The sequence below is a fragment of the Tachyglossus aculeatus genome, chromosome X3 (assembly GCF_015852505.1).
Source record: "Tachyglossus aculeatus isolate mTacAcu1 chromosome X3, mTacAcu1.pri, whole genome shotgun sequence".
In the NCBI taxonomy this organism is placed as follows: Eukaryota; Metazoa; Chordata; class Mammalia; order Monotremata; family Tachyglossidae; genus Tachyglossus; species Tachyglossus aculeatus.
The window spans coordinates 34,683,697-34,705,229 of record NC_052099.1 but is presented as its reverse complement, the minus strand read 5'-3'; the positions used below and the strand labels follow the sequence as shown (position 1 = coordinate 34,705,229).

General features: G+C 46.3%; 1 protein-coding gene across 3 annotated transcripts in view; it reads right to left on the bottom strand.

Annotated features, from left to right (window-relative positions):
• Positions 1 to 3,055: 3,055 nt before the first annotated feature.
• Positions 3,056 to 21,533, bottom strand: part of RELCH (RAB11 binding and LisH domain, coiled-coil and HEAT repeat containing) — an 82,388-nt gene continuing 63,910 nt past the window's right edge. For 2 of the 3 annotated variants that reach the window (XM_038770534.1, XM_038770537.1), the window contains 8 exons: positions 20,252 to 20,351; positions 16,072 to 16,154; positions 15,105 to 15,168; positions 14,216 to 14,354; positions 12,794 to 12,910; positions 11,599 to 11,687; positions 8,409 to 8,479; positions 3,056 to 4,966 (listed from right to left, as the gene is read on the bottom strand). In XM_038770534.1, the coding sequence (XP_038626462.1) occupies positions 4,846 to 4,966; positions 8,409 to 8,479; positions 11,599 to 11,687; positions 12,794 to 12,910; positions 14,216 to 14,354; positions 15,105 to 15,168; positions 16,072 to 16,154; positions 20,252 to 20,351 (784 nt within the window). In that variant the 3' untranslated portion in view covers positions 3,056 to 4,845. Of the gene's footprint in view, positions 4,967 to 8,408; positions 8,480 to 11,598; positions 11,688 to 12,793; positions 12,911 to 14,215; positions 14,355 to 15,104; positions 15,169 to 15,360; positions 15,444 to 16,071; positions 16,155 to 20,251; positions 20,352 to 21,533 lie in introns of all 3 variants that reach the window. The other variant, XM_038770536.1, reaches the window with a different exon arrangement.

The window sequence follows — 21,533 nt, the reverse complement described above, 5'->3', positions numbered from 1 at the left end:
CTTAGGATGACGAAGGGAAGATCATTTTGCAACACCTAGACTAGAACTGAGGACACCGGGTGAGAAAGTTGTAAATTTAGTTAGGAATCTTTAGCCTATTTGAAGGTGACATTCTTCACGTTGAAATTTAACAGACAGATGTTTTTTATTTTTCACCCAATTAGCCACCCTGCTCTCCACTGCAACCTTCAACAGGAAGGTTAAAAATTAAAATAACAGTCCATCTAGTGCTGGCTTCAGTAGTAAGTGCTCAATAAATACCACTGATTGACTGCTGACTCACCCATGAATGTACTTTGTTGCACGTACCGTTCTTTCTGATAGAACAACTGCCTCCATTGCACTGTTGGATAGGTGACGGGAAGGATTAGATTAGGAAATGTTCTTCCCACAACGTGAGTCTGCTGTGGTAGAGAAGCAGCTTGGGCTAGTGGAAAGAGCTCAAGACTGGCAGGCGGGAGATCTGAATTCTAATCCCAGTTCGGCCATTTGCCTGCTCTGTGACCCTGGGCAAGTCACTTCACTTCTCTGTGCCTCAATTTCCTCATGGGGAATACCTGTTTCTCTCCCCACTAGATTGGGAGCCCAATCTGGCAAAGAGAAATGAAGTGACTTGCCCAAGAAAGTGGCAAAGCCAGGGTTAGAACCCAGGTCCTTCTGACTCCTAGGCCTGTGCTCTAGCCCCTAAGCCACACTTTGTAACTTTGGGCAAGTCACTTCATGGGGCCTGAGTTTCCCCATCTGTAAAATGGGGAGTCAATACCTATTATTATGATTATTGCTATTCTTACGGTGTTTGATAGGCGCTTACTATGTCAAGCACTGTTAAAAGCCCTGGGGAAGATTCCAGTTAGGTTGCACAGTCTAAGTAGATGGGAAAAATGGTATTGAACCCTCATTCTGTGGTTGAGGAAACTAAGGCACAGAGAAGTGAAGGGACTTGCCCAAGGTCACACAGCAACCAATTGGCAGAGCTGGGATTAGACTCCGGGTCTCTGACTCTCAGGCCTGTGCTCTTTCCACCATGCCACTCTGCATTTCCCTCCAAATTAGACTGTGAGCCCCAGGAGGTTCAGGAACCTTGTCTGACCTAATTATCTTGCATGTACCCCAGTAATTAATATAGTGCATGGCATATAGTAAGCGCCAACAAATGCAATTATTTTCTTAAGCCTGGGTCCACTGGTTCCCTTCCCCCTTTAATTAAAAGTTATTTAAGGCGAGTCACCTTCCTCCAAGAAGCAACCATGTAACAAAACCACATTTTTGTTGTGTCAAATCACCCTGCGAAACAAATCTCTAAATGGGTTGAGCTGAGGTTCTGGGGAGGAATACTACAAGAGGCAAAACCATGGTGATTGGTAAGGGGTGGGAATACACACAGCGATGAGTTTAATATTCATGATTTAGGGTCATAGAGAAGGTGGCCAACAATGCAGAGACAGCTTTGGGGGTTCTTCGGACAGACACAAACCTAAAATTGAGAACTGAGAAGGCTTAGAGCTTGACCCTAAGGAACAGTAGCAACGAGATGCCCCGCAGGAACAGTTTACTTGACATTTAAAAACCCGACGATGTCAGTCTTACAGTCAGTTAGGGGAGGAACTGGGACGAAGAGAAAGAAGTGTTTGAATTGGGCCAGATCTTTGTTCCATGGGTCTGAATTTGATTCCCCTTCCCCATTTTCCAAAATGGGCAAAAGTAAACTATACAAACAAGGATCCTTCAGTGGGATCAGAAATGTCACTTCACACAAAAAGAGTTATGTACTAAGACCTTCTTACAAAAAGTTGACACTCTGCTCTTACATCAGGTTCAACAAATTATTCGGCAGAGTTTCAGAAACGATGCGCATTAGAAAATTTCTTTATATACTTTACAGAAATACAGATGATAAAACCCCTTGGTGTCGCCCCTATGCACTTGCGATAAGGAACAGCCAATAAGGAATTTAATCCTCAGCCACAGTTCAAGATCAACCAGAGCTTGTTTCTAGAGAACGATGTGCCCTGGCAGTTCCAATACCGATCAAGGGCAGGTTGTCTTGAAATCCAAAGATCATCTGGGGAGATACGTGTCTTCTTCTTGTCTAGTATTTGGCCAAGCCTGGGCCATCTTGTGCACTACATTGCCAGTCTGTCACTGGGAAAGCGGACACCCTGGAGAGGTGGATCGCTCAAGCCCTACTCTACATCCATGTTACTCTGAGTTCTAAGGAATGACTGCTGTTAGATCATCTACTCGCTTCCTCACTGGGTGAGTTCCACTCATCAGAGGAAGTCTGGCTCATGAAGCCAATGATGCAAAAAGCGGAGGTGGAGAAAGAATGCCAAGATGGACATGTGGATCTCGTTGATTTTCACAATGAAAGGTGGGGCTCGCTGTTTCTACAAAGGGTTACCTCCACTGGTGAAGATTTGGGAAGGACAGTCAGATTGGCTGAAGCTGGAGGCTTTCTGGGAAAACTCGGTGAGATGAATTACTGGCATCAGGAGTAGGGCTTCTGACTGGCTGGGATGAATGAGTTCGTTAAGTGTTAGCTTGCTTGGGCCTCCATAATCAGGGCACCCTCCTTCCCTCTCCCTTCTCTCTCACACACACACAACCCCCCCCAAAAAAACCCCCTCTACCTCTCCCTGTCCCCCAGGCCTGGAGCACTGAAATCTTCCCCCGTGAATCTACAAGGTTGAGCTTCAATGATGGGGGGTCCTTGGTCCAGTCAGGTGGCATTGCTCCGGATGAGCTTTCTGCTTTGTCTTACAGAAAGTTGCTTCTTTCTCACAGAGAGAGAGGAAGCTTCTAACAGATGTAGCTTTTTAATACAAAGCAAATAACCTGTGCCAACATGCTTCATTGACTCAAATCTACTCAGGTAAGCCCACAAGGGACAAAGAAACTTGAAATGTTATCTACGCTATGAAATTTGGAATTTTGCCTCTAGCACATGTTATAATGAAACCTGATTAACTAATTAAAAGGAAGCACCCACAAAAAGAAAAAAAACCACAATGGATTTCAATTACCAGGGATAAAGGAAGTCTGTTCATTCCATAAGTGCATTTTGGCACAAATATACATTTATTCTTTCAATGTTTTACAGTTTGTTGAACTAACTATCATTCCATAAATTAACATTGTTCTTATAGCAGCAACAAATTCCCTTTTCATTTAACTTAAGCCAAGGAAGTAATTTATCAATAAATTAAATTTTCAAACTGAAGCAAAGTTTCGAGACTCTTTCATGCAATGGGTGTTTGTGTTTTTCTCCGCTTCCCACTTTGGGATAGAATACTGTTGCATTAGAAAAGTACAAAGCAAGTATGCAAAACCCTTTATTTATAAGAGATCGACATTTCTGACATGAAATTAGCCACTTCCAATTCCTCAAGAATGCCTGGAACCCTGTGTGCGATCTAATTTTCTGACATTTCACTGAGAGAAGGATTTTCATCGTGAGTTTGGAAAATACCTTGGCCTGTGGTCGAATTGTTCCGAAGGTGGAATGTGAACTGTAGTGAGTCACCTACCTGTCTTATGAAGTGGGGGTGCTACTTAAGGGTGCTCAGAGGGTATCAGGACCAATTCATGGAACAATCCTGCGCTGCCCATCCGTGGAGTAGTGCGCGCACTCTATTTGAGCTGGGTTTCAACAGCAGGATGCCACACACCCCTTTAATGGGAGAAGGTGAAAGGAACTCTCCCAAACTAATCAGATATCCTCTCTCACACACCAAATCCCAACGGTCTGTATACTGACCGCCCTCATGGTCCCCTGGGCACCGGCCAAAGACCAGCCATGCCCAGCACCAATAGCCGATACCCTGCGGGCAAAAGTCAAAAATTCAAGGCCGACGAACTGGCCCCTTAATGGGAAGCGTTTGGACACACTCTTCTCTGAAAAAAGGAAAAGATTTCCAAGCACCTACTAGTTTTTTAGAACAGCTGATTCAATCTACCACTCAAAATAACATCATTTAAGTAAATACTATTTGGGAATGATGAAAGAAAATGGTTTTGCATGAAGGAAAGCCAATTTTGACCGCTTGAGGAGAGTTTCTGCCCCATTTTGGCTCGATTGAGGCACATGAGGCCGTCACCAACTTGCCTCTGCTCTGCTCCAGATCATGTTCTTTCTCCGTTTCATGGGAGCCCAGCAGCATCTGGACAAATTCACCTCCGCACGCTTGGAGTGCTTGGTCTGGCACTGGAAAAGCAGTGCTAAATAAAGCTCCAAGATGCTTCCCGCCCTCCCCTCCCTCCCCTCCTCTCGGCTTCATATTCCCTACGGCATCAGAGGGAATGCTGGCTGAATGGAGTGGAATGCACACGATTACTACGGCATCCCCAAACTCGAATCCAAAAGGCACAGAGTAATGCTGGTGGCTCTTTCTAGTCAGCTGAGAAACAATAAAAAGTCTGCATTATCCTTTCATAATTTAAATACATAAGTAATCTCCACTTTTATTACTTCATGACCAGGACTTGAAATTTACATTCTCTTAAGTACCATCGTAATAGCTCAATGTATATTACAGATATTTGCTGATATCCCATATCAGAAATAAAAAAAATACTTTTCACTATATAAAAAAATGATGCTGAAAGACAAGAACACAGAACGGAGAGACTTGGTACAGACTAAGAATTCAGTTTTCTAGCAACCACAGTAATAACCCCAATATGAACACACACAGCAAGAGTCAGAAGCAGTGCAAATATCTTTGGAGGTTAGAATAAAATCAAACTGCCAGAACGTAAAACGGGGACTAGAAAGGCAAGTACTTCCAGCACGGAAGGTCTCCGTCTCAGGGTTTCCCAGGGGCCGCCGCCTTCCCACGCCGTCCGTCACTTCTTCCTCTGAAACACGTTGGCCAGCATGGCACCCGATGTGGTCAGCTGACCCATTTTATTCAGAAACTTGGTCTTTGTATCCTCGCTCACCAGACTTGCAGCAATTGACATTGAGCTAGAAGAGAGTTTTCAAATTCACGTGAGACATCGGAATGCGAGCAAGCCCTGGGCATTTTCTCCGTTTACGCGACACTGTGTTTTGGTGGGCCCCTGTCGGGTAGGGGCCTAACTTCACCAGGCGTGAAACCGCACGGTTCGCGTTGGCAAGGGTCCGGGGTTGACTACGTTCTCTTGGAAAACAAGGGCGGTGTGGGCACGGGACAGACGGGCTGGGAGCTTAGAGAACTTTTCGCAGGAACTGTGCTTTCACTCCACCCACGAAGTCTAACTCAGTAACTCGTGCCACTGGTGGGCTTGAGACCGGTACTTTGTCTCAATTCAGCTCCGATGAACAAAAAATGAGGGTGACGCTGAAGTTGTGCAGACGGGAAGTTTTTCTGGGATGCTTCAGACTAATCCACGGGCCCACCTGGAGTGCTGCATACCCCGCCCACGCGGACTTCCTCTCCCATCACCTTGACCGGACTCTGGTTGGGGAACTCTTGGGTTACCGACGTAGGAAGAATGGTTCAAGCTCGGGAGGATGGAGAAATCTAAACTGTAACCAATCGGTCAGGCGACCCAAGTGCCCCTTGGAGGGCTGAGAGGTTAAATCTTGTTGGGGCGATAAGCCATGGCAGGCATTATGTCTGACAGGCCCAGACTCGTGGGAACTGCTGCTCCTGCTGGCTTCACAGGATTAGCCGGGAACGCATCAACTGCGATTTGCACTTGTGCCTGACCAGTAAATCAGGGGTACCTGTTGAGCCCTGAGATAAGGCAGTGGATTCTGCGTCCTGCCCGTGAAGACCGTGGACCTCATGTAACTTTTTGGGTGCAGGGAGAACACCATCATGCTCCAACCTGAAGGTGCTGCCCCTGGCCAAGACAGCCATCACACATGGGGTACGTGACCGTGCCAGTCTGGCTGCCGAGGTGCCGCTCTACGCACAAGGATGTTGGTGGACGACTGCTCGGAATCAAATGGAGGATGCCCTACCGCTTGGCTGGCGGTGCAACACCCCATCCCCGTGCAAAGAGATGCTTGTGTCTCTGGGGTGGGCAGCTCCCCAACCCCTCGGCTCCTGGGATCGAGCGAGCCCAGGGGAGCGCTGGGCCTTGGCATCACTGCTTTCTGGGCTTGCTCCATGAAATGGGCAGCGGAAGGAGAGGGGCTACCTGGGTAGGTATTTGTGCCGTCAAGCACCAGCTAGCCCGGGGCAGCTGAAATCCTAGTGCCGCCCCGTAGGAGGAAACGTGTTTGTCAGGGTTGCCCTGCAAGTATATGGCAGTGTCCACACCCTATCACAAAGAGCAAGGGTGTGTCAACGCAGAGGACCATGTCATTTGGCTTTTGGACTTGGGTGAGTCCCATCAATGTTTCCATGGGCACAACCATCAAAAGCATTGCAGTTCTCTGACATCCGCTCTAATGGTCAAAACGATTTGACAAGAGCCTCTTTTGTTGAGAGATTGAGCAACACCCAGCACTTTGAGGCAAACCCACACACTGCCGACTCCAGAGTGCAGAACGTCACCTTCCAGTGCTTCCTGACTTTTGAAGATGCACTCGGAAAGGTCAGAGCCCTTACAGGCCTGGGGAGCGCAACACCTGATTTTAAGAAATTCCATTTCTCCAAATGAAACGTCACTGTGTTATTCTTAGAAACAAAAACAGGCACCAGGAGGATAATCTGCAGATGAAAAGTGGCAGCAAAGTCTCCAAGGAACGCTCGGCTAAAAAGCTGGAGTAATTGTGCTCTTTCCGCAGTCTTCCTCCATCCCAGTCAAAATGGATCAGCCCCCTACACCCTCTGCAGGTGCCATACCAAAGGCAGTCTTATATTTGGGCCCTTTGAGCAAAGGGATGGAGGCATTTGAGCAAAAGCCTTCTTTAAAGGGCTGGCAATCTAGGCGATAAACGCTTGATGATCATTATTCCAGTTCCCTATAGCAGCTCTGCTCTTCTCGCGGAGTTGCGAAATGGTTTGTCACCTCGTTCTTGTGGAAAAATTTTAATCGACCTGAAGCAGACGAGGTCGCCATCTCCCTGCCCCATACAAGGGATGCAATGGTTTCTGCAAGTCAGGGAGAGGCTCTGGGCAAACTTTTCATTTCACACTTGCATGCCAGGGCAAAGTTTATTGGGAAATGAGTTTGGGAATGGAATCAAGTTTTCAACAGACACCACTGGAATGGCAATACAATCATTAGTAGCAGAAGAAGCAATTTCTCCTCCGAAATCTTTTCATCATGGAAAGTTATGAACCCTCGGGGAGAGCAGAGCTGCGACACGGAGCACCCTTTTGCCCTCAAGGAGGAGTTTTCTGAAGGCTGACAACCAAAAACAGAACTGTAAAAAAGGAAGGCTCTAGAAGGAAGCAATAGGAAAAGCTGCAGAGACACTTCTCCTTTCCAATCTTGTACGGCCCAGGCGCTCCCGACGAAATTGCACTAAAAAGGATGTGCGTATGCTTTGGCACCTTTATTTTTGCATTCAGGCTGGGAAAGAAGGAACTCTCAAATTTTTTTCCCTGAACTACTGAGCACTCATCAGTTTTCATTCAGGTTTTTTTCAAGCTGACGGCAAAGCTCTGCCGTCCGTGGATTCGGACTCTAATACCAGAAAACCCAGGTCCCGGCAGACTGCCTCCAGGTCAGGGCCTGAGGATTCATTCAATTGCATTTATTGAGCACAGACACCTCCCTGAACCGGGGCGAAAGGAGCCTGCTTCAACTGCTTGTCACCAGTTTTCCACAAGAGCACCGCCCACCCTTGGGGGCTGAAGGGGCAATTAGCTCTAATGAGGGAGAATCTGAGATCTGGAAGATGTTTGGACCACACAAGGCTCACGGTTTTAAAAGGTAGAAAATCCAAGGCAGACTTGATCTTTGCCCGAACCTATTTTATGATCCCGATTTCGACTAGTCAGTCCCTCAGGGCAAGGGCTCAGGACTTTCCAAGTTTAATAGATTCCGAAGAGGGGGTGGATTGGTCCAGGTTTTTCCGGGGACTCATATTCTGACGGACCCCACCCTCGTACCACAGAGCCTTGATCCACTCTTTCCACCTGATACTCGGGGGTCTTTTGTTCAGGAATTTCTCAAGTGGGGAGGAGCATGTGAGCAGATCACTCCCCCGACTACCAACCTGGTAGAACTCTAACCACCGACAAGAGGAACACGGATGAGCTGGGACTGAGACCCCGCAAACAGAAACCGATCCCAGTGCTTGGGGGACTTGCTGGCACCACCCACCCACCCACTCTCTGAATCCTCTTGTCCCTGCCCACCCACTGGGGCACAGAGTGCATAACAGCGCGATGGATCCCAGGGAGCTGTCCAGACCGAGTTCTCGACCTTTCCTTTAAACACCCGACAGTGGGAAGAATCCGCTGGGCACACCTATTTTTGATGGAGAAGTATTCTGAAACTCTGGAAAGTGATGGAAATCTTACCCAGGCGGTTCTTGGACAGTCTTGTTCTCTACCTTCAGTTCACACTCCTTTATCATGGAACTTAAAATCACCTGATTAAAACAACATAAATGAATATGGCTTACAAATGAATGCACTTGAGATGAGTTCACAAAAAAGGAAGGAGTTTACATTTTGTTCATAAGATTTGGTCCAAAATGCAAAGTTAAACCAACTCTGTACCTGCCACACTTCCTAACATACAGACCCACAGAGGCCCAGGCAACACTTGTTCCCTGGGCAGATATTGGGAGTTGTGGCCTTCTGCAAGACTGTCATTCCCTTTAGACTACAGGCTAATCAAGGGCAGGCCCATTTCCCTGAGGTTTCCCAAGCACCCAGTGTCCTGCCCAGGGTCAGGAGTTGAGCAACAAGGGAGGGGATGAGGATGCTGCAGTGTAAAAAGGCGGCCCTCGGAAGGCATCTCTGGGCTCTTCCCCAAAGAAAACGACAACTAGCCAACACAGATGGAAAGGTTACCTTTTTCAGAAATGTACACGTACTAAAATGAGACTGCGGAGAAGCAGTTCCAGCCACAATCTGCATTACTGAATATGGGGAAAGGGCGGAAGTCCTGGGCATGGATGATGATTTGAATCACCCTCCCTAGAATTCTTCAAGCGCGGAAAAGTGTTCTAACAACATTGTAAACCTGATTCAACTTCTACTCGGAAACACAGATAAAACCGAAAACAAGCTGGAATGAAATCCAGTTTGATAAAGTCGTTCCGCAAGGTTCTGGTCCCAGGCCCTCGGTCTCTGGCCCTGCACCTGCTCGATGAGCCTGGCTGACTGAATCGGGATTACCTTTCACACGCAGGGCTGCAATCCACGGAGTCGGTTTCGGTGAGGGCCGACGGCCAACAGCTAATTACCTGAAGCTTCGCCCCGCTTCCCCTATGCAGGCCCACAGCCAAGGACTTTCCTTCACTGCCAACTCCTTCCCCAGGGCCCGATTATTGATCATGAAAACCCAGCTATAGCCAAGCCTGGTTAAAACCACTCTCCCTTTCCAACGCGACTGATAAAATACAAAGCAATCCGGCTGGCGGACCCGCTTAAGTGTCCACAACGGATGATTCAGAATCACTCTGCTCATCTCCCAGAAAACTAGCAGCTCCGCTGAACTGCATGGAGGGTACGGGAGACTTTAGATCACTTAAGTCATCTTCTGAAAAAATACACCACCCTGAAGTACCACATCTATTTACTGCTCTCCAACTTACATTTTGCAGTAATACAGTCATTAATAATGACCCCGTGTTCACAGAAGGGGCTACTTTCCGGGTGTTTTGGGCCAGACAGATTCACCCAGGTCAGTAAGCTGCTCCATATGGCTACTAAATTAGGGTCATTCATTTATTCATTACATATTCAGTCATTCGTTCTATGCCTATACTGAATCAGAGAACTTAACTTAGTAGCAGTATACATACATACACATGTAAAAACAGATGTCCTTCAGTCTTAGAAAATGTGCTGCTGACCAAGAAGTGCACGTGTGGCTCAAGAGGCCCCTGTGGGAGCCCAGTGTCGGCCACACTGAGCACACACAGGCAGGCTGACCCTCGGTGAGCTGCCATGTTGGTGGCTCACAGTGCTTGGTGCCGTTTTTGCTTCTGCCTCCTTGTTTCACAATCACTACGGAGGAGTTTCTGCCCCTTCCCTGATGGCAGGGTGCCACGCTGACCCATCTGCAGCAACCGATTCCCAGCACTGTCCAAGGCTTTGTTTTTACTGAATCCTTAAATCATTTCCTATGAGCTCTTTGCTTTTGGTTTCTGGTCAAACAGTCTCTATCATTGCTATTTATTAAGCGCTTACTGGGTGCGGTGTACTGTACAAAGAGCTTGGGAGAGTACCACACACACAGTTGGTAGACACGATCCCTGTCCTCAAGGAGCTTTTAGTTTCAGCTATTCATATTAACGTCCTTCTCTTCCTCTAGACTCTAAGCACAATATGGGCAGGGAATGTGTCTACTAATTCTGTTGTACTGTACTCCCCCAAGTGCTTAGTAATAATAATAATAATAATAATAATAATAATTGGCATTTGTTAAGCGCTTACTATGTGCAAAGCACAGTTCTAAGCGCTGGGGAGGTTACAGGGTGATCAGGTTGTCCCACGTGGGGCTCACAATCTTAATCCCCATTTTACAGATGAGGTAACTGAGGCTCAGAGAAGTTAAGTGACTTGCCCAAGATCACACAGCAGACATGTGGCGGAGTTGGGATTCAAACCCATGACCTCTGACTCCAAAGCCCATGCTCTTTCCACTGAGCCACGCTGCTTCTCTAGTAGAGTGCTCTGCACGCATTAAGTGCTCAGTAAATACCACTGATCGACTGATTGGTTGCTCTGCCCAAAGGCAATGGGAGAGTGGAGTTAAAAGTGAAACGTATGGTGTCTGCTCGAGACGCTTACAATCTACGGGGGAGACAGGCAGATGAATTGCAAAATGCTGGTTCCAAATGGTGACAGGAGTGTGGAAAAAAGGTGGATTTGAAGGGCGATAGAGGGCCAGGCTAGTGCCATCTGGGATCATTTACGAAACGATAATCAATGGTATTTGTTGACAGCTGTGTGCACAGCACTGTACTAAGCGCTTGGGAGAGTACAACACAATAGAGTTGGTAGACACGTTCCCTGCCCACAAGGAGCTTACAGTCTAGAGGAGCTGGCAGTCGAGTGTATCGGTAGAAAATGATACTTTCTAAATTATGGGAAGAAGAGGTCAGATTTTAAACTATCATTAGAGGATTAAATGCTCAGGCCCATCCTGCTCCCAGGGGCAAGGAGGATTAGGGAGAGTGAGAGCCCAGAAAGGGGCAACGGTGACTGGGGAAGACCAGGTGACTAGGTGGAAGAGGCCCCTGTAAATGAAACTGGGTGGCTTGGCAGTCGGTCCCATGAGTCCTTCCCTCCTATTCCTACCATGTCTTGCCTCAACTCTTTAGAATGAGTGTTTTCAGAGGGCAAATTTTGCTGGAATTTGAATTTGGAAAAAAAAAAAAAGTCATACCGCAACATGTAATTTGTGCAACTCGAGAAGCGGCATTAAAAACGATCTTTGGGGCTAGATTTCATATTTTTGTTTCTAGAGCTGGCCACAAAGACCTAGGTGCTCACCCACCGCCACCTGCTCTCTCAAGACAGACAGCTCACTCACCTCATGTTCCGGAGAGAGGTGCTCCATGTCCGTTCGCAGACATCGGAGCCCGGGCAAGAAGTGATTAACCATTAAATCTTCTGAAATAACTGGCAGAAAAGCAGTTACGGAAGAAAGAAGTGGAAAGAGGCGGTCAACTGTTTCCCTCTATGGCAATATGTAATAATTATGTCATTTGCTAAGCGCTCACCATGCACTAAGGACGGTGGTAGAAACAATGTTACGAGATCAAACTTAGTCCCTGTTCAACACAAAGCTCACAATCAACTTTATTCCCATAATACAGATTTAGAAACTAAGGCCCGGAGGCCGAAGGTCACACATTAGACTAGTGGTAGGGCTAGGATTTGAATAATAATAATAATAATGATGGCATTTGTTAAGCGCTTACTACATGCAAAGCACTGTTCTAAGCGCTTGAACCTGAGTATTCTAACTCATGCTCTTCCCACTAAGCCATACTGCCTCCAGATCAGTCAAAATTGGGATAAAAATAAATACTTTCCAGGATTCTAGTTCTTCATTACACTCATTCTCAAAGTGTCCTTATTTCTGCACCTCAAAATGCCAACGATCCAAGAGTACAAATGAGACACCAGCAAGGACACATCAGCCATCAAAATGTTCACACTTGCAGGACACGCCACCACGACTACCAGGAAAAGGAGGATCTTTTCACTGTGTCATTTGAAAACCAACCTGGAAATTCAACTTGGAATTGCTGAGCTAAACGGAGGTCCCTTAGGTTTTTAAAAAATCATTCATTCAATCATTCGATCGTATTTATTGAGTGCTTACTGTGTGCAGAGCACTGTACTAAGCGCTTGGAAAGTACAATTCGACAACATCAAAATTCAAATTCAAAGACGAAGGTATTTTTGGAATGAAAATTGGAAAATGAGGTAGTCCCCTCTTGTCCTCTGTCTATCTGCATGATGTTTGGGGCAGGTAAGGATCTGCTTTATGTTTCCTAGCACCCTAAGTGAAAGACTTCTCATCACTACAGGAGGCGGCTAAAACTCCGGATAAGGAAAGGAGTGCAACAGGCCCAAGGCTAAACAAATCCCTGTGTGCTTATTAATATTATCTTAGTTACCCTTGGGGAAAAAGAGACTTTCCACTCCTTCAAACCAAAGGCCCTCTAACCCTCTAGAGGTCACTGAAGAAAGACATGTTTTTGTTTGAAAAAGGATACAACAACAGGAAAGCGCACTGTAGGCTTCAAAGAGATGAGTAGCAATATCCAGTCTTTTGGAGTCCACGGACTGCAGGTTGTTGGCCAAGGCTAACTTGTGCAAGTGAGGGATGACAACTGAAACAGAGATAAGATTTAAAGCCAGTTAATTGGGTTAGATAGCGTCGTTTCCCTCTTTTTCTAGCAGTTTCATAGTAGAAGACCTTGATAACCTACTTCTATAAAGTGTGGCCTGGGAAAGCACACCTTTCAGGAGGCTTCCTGACAACGCAGTGAGTTCCTCGCTGAAGAACTCGGTTTTCAGTGGTGAAAAGCAGGACGGGAAACCAAGAGGAAGGAATGGCTTTCCCCTGTGGCCCCAAACTACAATATGGGAAGACAAAGCTTGTTCCTTTCATCTGTTTTAACTGAGCCTGTACCGATGGCTTGGGAGAGTTCACACTTGCAAAAGACAGATCTAGAGTAAAAGAATAAGGATGGAAATTCTAGTCTTTGTGGAAACAGCACAGACTTGGGGGAGTCAGAGGACGTGGGTTCTAATCCCTCCTCCGCCACTTGTCTGCTGTGTGACCTTGGGCAAGTCACTTAACTTCTCTGGGCCTCAGTTACCTCATTTGTAAAATGGGGATTAAAAGTGTGACCCCCACGTGGGACAACATAATCACCCTGTATCTACCCCAGCGCTTAGAACAGTGGTTGGCACAGAGTAAGCGCTTAACAAACACCATAATTATTATTATTAGTCAGTGTGGATTGATACAGCCACCTGTGAGCAGAAATCAAGAGGTGGCAAGGAATATTGGCTGCCCTTTAGACTCCCGCCAACTTTTTCAGAGTTTACTTTCTTCCTTGAAATAAAATGAATAGCAAGTTAAATGATATTGTCCATTTTGGCTACGAACTACTCGCATACCTAATATTTATACTTTAATTCCATCAACTCAACGGCTCAGAGTAGTTTTCCAGGGGAGTATTTCCCAACTCAGTGACAATAAACGGAAGGCTGTACCATATTTTGTCTGGAAGGTTAATGTTTTATGATGATGTAAGCTTTTGGAAGTCAGCATCTTACTGCTGACAGAAATGTGTCAATCTTAACCCGCATGGCCCAGTAAGTAGACTGAAGGAAAGAACTTGTTTGAAACTGAATAGCGTCTTAAAATGCTTGAGAAAATAGCCTGAAACACTCTTATATGCCCCTTAGGGTCGATTCAGGATTGACTTGATCAGAAGCCTGGTGGCAGCACATGGAGACTGTCACCGGTACCGCTCCTCCTCTGTCCCCCACCACTCCCCTTTTGTCTGCTGGTATTCACTGTACCCGCCTCGTCCAGGCTTCACAGAGCATTTGACTTCACCTCAATTCCAATCTCGAGTTCGTGATGCCGTTCGGGACAGAAATAATATAGCGAGGCAACTTACATTCATCTCTGAATCTGGGCTCTGCATTAGGGCCAACTCTTCCAAATGTTTTTATGATCTCTGTATGCAAAGAGTGTTGATCTTGGTACTGGGGATCTTCCAAGAAAGAAGCCAACTGCATTTTCACCCTTTCCAGTAACTAAAAACAATGGCATTTATGCAAAGATAGTGACATAGTACTACCGATGAGCTAAATTACCTCTCGCCTAGCCCCCACCCAGCCCCGATCCATGGATCTAGACTACAGATGTGGTCGGAAGACCATCTAGCTTGGCTCTAGGCTGCTCGGCGTCATAAATAACAAACACAGTGTTGAATGGCAAGAGCAGCACCACGCAGTGACCAGACACAAAAACGATTTCTGTCATTCATTTAGCAGAAGGCTGAAAAAGCTGATTAGGGAGGAAAACAAGCTGCTTTCAACTCATCACGATCTTTCAGGCCTGGTTTCTGACTTGATTACCAGTCTTCTCTAATAACAAAAGCCATCGATAGAAAAATGATCGAAAACAGCACTACAGAATTTAGAAAATATGGAAATAAATCACGGCCCACACTGCGGTTTCTAGAGAAGCTCTTCATTTATCCACTTTCTGAATATGTGAATGAGTCAATGCTGACTTGTCTGTTACTCACATTTCCTCAAAAAACATTTTTATTTTGGGATTTCAGAACATGTTGAAATGTTGGCAAAAACTGCAAGCTTTGTAAAATATCATGCCTTTTTATACATCGTCTCACCAGAGGAAGGAAAACGAGAAATAATTTCTTCCCAGTCGCGGAAGCAGTTTCATTTTTTTCCCCATTAAAAAAAAAAAATCACCCCTATGGCATTCTATTGGTTCAGGGCAAGCAGCGTGATTTTGCGAGCATGGACGAGAATGCCTACCTCTCTTTGAGTAACCGTTTCCATGATGGTGCCAAAAGCGGGGATTGTGGCGATCCTGACGGAGCTATTTTAGAGTGGAAAGAGACAGGTGATATTCAGGCTCCTTGGCGACAACGTAGATGAAAGCAAAAATACACATTAGAGATGAGCGTGCTGTACTAGTCTCTAGCAGAGACAAACTTTATAAAAAGCAGACCAGGAAGAATGCTCAAGAAAGACAGATAGGATAATTTAGGTCGCAGTCTGGGACACTCACAATTCAGGATCACTGGACAAGGTAACAAGGGCCGGAGCAACCCGCTTGTCAACTAATGCTTCCCTCATGCCTCGGAGAGTCAGCTGTAACCGTCAACATGCAATAAAAAACGGTTTGTAAACTGGAATGAGAACGGGGTTAGCTGTGACTGAGGATGGGCAGGCAGCAGTCTCACCGGCCTTAGACACCCACATCAAATATTCAATGGGTTACGGCTTGGGTTCATGCTCTAACGGGTGAGGATCGTGGCCTGTTAGTGGGGTTAACAGAGCATCCCTTCTCAGCTTGGAAGACGGAGTCCATCAGCACAATCAAACCAATTGAGTTGGACTGAGAGGAAGCACCATGACTGCACTGATTCGCAGCCCAAACCATCTGATTCCGAAGTTAGAACACCATTCCAAAATGGTCATTTAGGTCATTTCAACTTGCTGTCCAATGAGTTGCTTTTGAAGCTGTATTTTTTTTAACGGTGCCAATACGTAATAAGTCAAAAATCACAATGTTAGGTGGTAAAATTCATCAAGGCCCCAAACTGGGGAAAGGAAACCAACCTCTTGTTGAAAAAGCAAATGAAAAGTGTGCACACCCCAAGCAGTATGACAGTTTTGCACGGGGTTGTGGAATGAATCCAATTTCCAAGCGCTGATGGGGATTTTCCACCAAGTTTGAAAAGGGATGCCCAACGAGGATGGCCGGGAGGAGACTTACATTTCAGGATCACTGGAGAGAGTAATGAGAGCAGGAACAACTCTCTGAGCTACCAAGGTTTCATTCACCCCCTTCACCAACAGCTGATTGGCCGGGCCAGAGTGGGGGGGAGGGCCACAGGTGATGATGCATGGAAAGGGTGCGTACAGTGTTGGGGGGAAGGGAAAGGGGCACGGAGGAGAAGGAGGGGAAGAGAGAGAAAAACACAAAGCAAAACCAAAATTAGAAGCTAAGCAAACACTTCCACACTATAAGGCTTTATAGCAGCAGAATGCCTGGGGAGAAAAAACCCAAGCTCCCATGGCCCAGCGAGCCTCCCGAGTGCGATCCATGGCTAAGCCCAGGACAGTTGCCCGTTTTGGTCCTGTGGCTGTGGGGATTTGGGCCTTGCTATTTGCTAACTGCTGTGCCCCTCTCCAGGCTTAAATGACTGTAGCATTCAAGCCATCAAGGACCCAATCTATCTGCGGAGATCCAATCCCGGGAGATGGTTCTCTTCCAAGCGACCGGCCACAGTGGAGTGGCTCTGCCCAATCTGAACTGCGACAGTGCTAGACGCCGCCCGGCTGTCGGAGCCGGAGGCCAGGGGCTCTGCAGGCGAGGCCCGGCTGCAGCGGGGAGCAGAGCGCCGATCGCCAGAGGCGCCGCGGCTTTGCCAGGGCAGGTCCGTGCAGCCGCTTGGAAGTAGATCCTCTGCCGCATCATTTGGACGATCGATCTGAAACCCCAGGCAGCTCAGACGCACATATTCCTGGCATTCAGCACTTAGAACATCGATTCCATGCACTACCAGCTTTAGTTAGGACTGTCTACATCTACGGGCCACCTGGGAAGCCAGGAAACAAACCAAGTATGGGAATTTCTGAGTTTCGACTGACTTGCTCCGGCTCCCAAATCATGCTCGCCCGACCGGAGGTACGATCAGATTCTGAACGCATTCTCGTTCGACGGTCCGGAACCAGGCACCAGGGCAGGGATTTGATAAACCCATTAAACCATTAGCAAGATATTCTAAAATGGTTCTATTTATCCTTCTCGCTCCTTTTTAACGTTTAAAGGAGAAGAACAAATTTAGATAATACTGAAGATAAGCAATTCTAGAAATGGAACTGGTCTGGGGACAACCCTCAGTTGTTTAGATTCTCCCGACCTCTGAACAAAGCATACATAAAACTTTGGTTCTTAAACATGCATATTCCACACAGTGCTTTATGGTAATTATTGAATAGTTCAGATCAATGGGTAGGTGGTTATATTTAATTAAAAAAAGCACTCAAAACATTTTCTTAAAGGCCTACATTTCAAATAAGTTACAAGGGCTGTGTAAGATTTCAGAAACTTGCACCTAGCCCAGAGCGTAGCACAGAGTAAGTGCTTTTTATTCATTAATGGTATTTGTTCAGCACTATTTGCCACACACTGTACTAAACACTGGGGTAGATACAAATAATCACATTGGACATAATCCCTGTCCTACAAGGGGCTCGCAGTTTAAGTGTTCAAAAATGATAATAATAATATTTTTAAAACAGCACTAATGAATTTATGCCGGCCCAATTTATTTTACAATGTTAATAGTTTAATGTTTGTCTCCCCCATTAGAGTGCAAACTCCTTGTAGGCAGGGAAGGTGCCACTTTTTTTATTTGTATTCCTCAAGCAACTAGTACAGTGCACTGCACCAAGTGGGCACACTAAGTGCTGCTATTTTATTAATCAAATAATACCAACGCATCAATCTTCATCATTATCACATGGGGAGAATGTGAGGTTATAAAATCAGACCCAATCCTTGTCCCATAAAGGGCTCACAATTTATTTTAACCCCAATTTACAGATACGGAAACTGAAGCCCGGAAAGGTTAAATGACTTGCCCAAGGTCCCACTGTAGGCCAGTAGTGGAGCTGGGATTTGAACCCGGGTCTCCTCTCTGGCCTGTGCTCGCTCCACTGGGCTATGCTGTCTCCCAGAATAACACCACAATTATTATTAAATAGCCTCAATTTAATCTTTTGAACACAGATCCACCACGTTCAGAAGCTGCCAGAGAGAGAGAGTGAAGAGAGAGAGAACCCCATAACTGCTTAAAGCAGAAATAGTTTTCAAATGAGCATCACCACCACAATACATAAATCAAAGACCAAAGCCAATCAACAGCAGAACAAAGCCAGAAAATACTAACACATACACACACGTGGGAGAAAATGGAATTAGAAACATTTTTCAATTCATCACATTGGAGAATACATGCACTCTACCCACAAGAAGCACCACCCTTTCTTCATTACCCCAGTGACAATGTGTTCTCTGACGTAGCTTAAAACTTAACCGGTTCCATGACAGAATTAGAAAATGGTTTTACAATTAAAAAGAGTTTTCAGGTCCCAGAAGAAGTCTGAAAACTAAGAGCTCCCCTTAGGAACATCAATTTAGCAGTGAGATAGTTCCTGTTGGTTAAAACAGGATGTAGATTTTTCTTTTTAAAGGAGCTAAAAATAATTTCAGTGCTTTTGCTTCTTGGTTCTTACAAGCTACATAATAAATACTTGATGAGGTTTAAAACTGCAAAAAATTTGCAGGGCTTCACCTCTGCATTTCTCTATATCACCAAGTTGTCACCACAACTCTATTCCAATAAAACTGAGCCCCATTTCCTCTTCTCCCATTCCTTTCTGCGTTGCCCTAACACTCTCTTTATTCTCCTCCCATCCCAGCCCCACACCACTAATGTACTTATCTGTCACTTATTTATATTAATTGCTGTCTCCCCCTCTAGACTGTAAGCTCACTGTTAGCAGGGAATGTGTCGGTTATATTGTACTCTTCCAAGTGCTTATTACTACAGTGCTCTGTGCACAGTAAGCACTCGAAAGATACGACTGAATGAATGAATAAATAGTTTTAATTGAGGAGGATTGGTCTGGGCCCAAACCGGTAAGAAGAGCGTGATGGCTGACCTTGGGCATGTGCAAGGAAGGCTTCAGGACAAGGATCTCGAGCTTGGTGTTAATCCGAGGATCCATGGCTCTTTTCTTTTCTTTTTTCTTTTCTTTTCTTCTCCCCTCTCTCTCTCTCTCTCTCACACACACACACACACACACACACACACACGAACTTTACCCATTCCTGCAGAAAGATTCTCTCATTCTCTTGTCTCATTCTCTCTCTCTCTCTCTCTCTCTCTCTCTCTCTCTCTCAACACAACATGCTCAAATTTGTAATTTTGGGCCATTCTTTCAAATCATTCTGTTATGAAAGTTTAGCCACCAGGGCTCAACGAGGAAATCACCGCATCGACTATGCCCGATTTGATTTGATTAAACAGGTTTAATTTGGAGCCGTTCAACAAAGAATAATTTGGGCCATCTTTTATGGGCACAGGAAGCAATGATCTCATTGTGTGGGTCCTGGCGGAGCACCCTAAAAAGAATCTGCCAATTTGTTCTACAGAGAAAACGAGACAACTGAACCATAAGGTTCAGCCCAAACTAGGAGAGATTTTTATCATGAGCGGGAGTACTGAAAAACAAAGGGCCCCCTTGAGCCAACCCTCAATTCTCATAAAACTCAATTCGACAAACAAGCCTTTCTGTAAGGGTGTGACTGATTAGTAAACTAAAAAAACCCAAAGAGGTCTGCTCAGGAAGGCACACCCACAGCGGCCTCAGCACCACTCCTTGCCAATCAACAGAATGGACATGTGACCTGGAAGGATTGACAGCCCAGCCTGGCAGAGGTCTAAAGGAGGGCATTTCACACCATATGTCATGTGTGAACGAGCGGTGGAGTGGACAGCCGATGACAGGAGGAATGAGGGGACTCTGGGGGATAGGATGTGTTTGTGTGTGAAAACCTTCGAGAGAAAGGATGTGACTAGTGGATAACACATGGGGCAGCACTGCTTAGATAGGGAGGGATTGACAGCAAACGGAAAATAGTGTTCAACAATTCAAATTTCGAAAGACACAATGTACTAACAGATCACTCGAAATGGCTTTCGTGGGGCTATGGCACAGCAGGCTTTGAAAGAGTCATGACCTCTGTCAACAGTGAACTGGCTGCTCCATCACACAGTACCACAGCTTATTCAATCTGATTATTACTTCGCATAACGTCACGGATCTCCTAGCAAAGCCTGTTCATTTCGGCCCGAGGCTCGGAGGACAGTCTGCTCACCTACCTCAAACATCCGGGCGGCCGTGCACCGGACGAGAGCCGAGGTGTGGACGACACCGTACCACAGGACGGTCAGCAGCAGCTCGTGGTAGGCCGGGTTTGCCCTGCAGGGAAAGGTGGACCAGAAGGTTTGGGCCCCCCTTCCCCCGCCAACTCCCAGAGGCCCTGCCGTGTTGGAGGTGGAGGCGTGGACAGAAGCAGCCAGCTGCCATGAGCTTCCAGGAGGGGAAACCAGCAGGCCGGTCGGTGGCTCTGGCTGACTTACTGGCTTCGGGTGGAGGGGGGTGGAGGGGAATGGGATGGGACAGTGCCGGGGCTGGTAGAGATGGCGCGGCTGTAGAGGGGGAGATTGCCTTCCTTGCTCCCTATTTTTCCCTCCTCCCCCTTCACTCTTCCTTTTCCACCTTCCTTTCTCGTTGTTTGCTCCTCCCCAGTCCCCCACAATGTCTCACCCCCTACACCTCTGCCCCAAGGCTCAAAATGAAAAGTCGGCATCCTTGCTGTTGTGTGTTTTAGGAAGAGTCATTTAAAGACTGGACATGTGAAGACAGTGTGGCTTAGTGGAAAGAACATGCAACCGGGGAGGAGGGTGCTCAGGTTCTCCTTTCAGTCCCGCCTCTGTGGGCCTTTGGGCAAGTCACCTAACCTCCCTCCGCCTCATTTGCTCATCTGTAAAACTGGGAGGAGAGTCCTGCTCTCTTTCAATCTTGGATTGGGGGACGAAGACTGTATCCCATCTAATGCAGAGGTATCTACCCCAATGCTAAGGCACAGTGGTTGCCACAGAGTAAATGCTTAACACCACAACGAAGTATCTAAAAAGCCTCAGGGTTTAGAATGATGGTATTTCTCTTAACGTTGCCCAATATTGGGGTTGGCTGGAATCTCCTGAGACTGTGTGTCTCAGCCTCTTATCTCTATGCAGTTGGATGCCCAAACCAATTGGGAAGTATTTTCAAACATCTTTCGAGGGATGAAGATTACTCAATCACAATTGCCCACTCTGGTGTCTGTTCGTTGAATCAGTCAAGAAATAATTTGTTAGGTCAAGATATACAGCTGTCCTTCCTATTTGAAAAAGACACCAATGCGAATGAAATTCACCTGTGAGTGCACGTGGGGCTTAAAGGCCTTGGCGGGACCCCAGTCCTGGCCATATCGTGAACACAAAAGGACTGTTGTTTCTTGGGCTGTCGCACTTCACGCTTGCAGTGCTTGATGCAGTTCTCTCTTTTGCCTTTTTGTCTCCCATTCCTTAAGAAGCATTTGCTCAACGAGAGCCATTC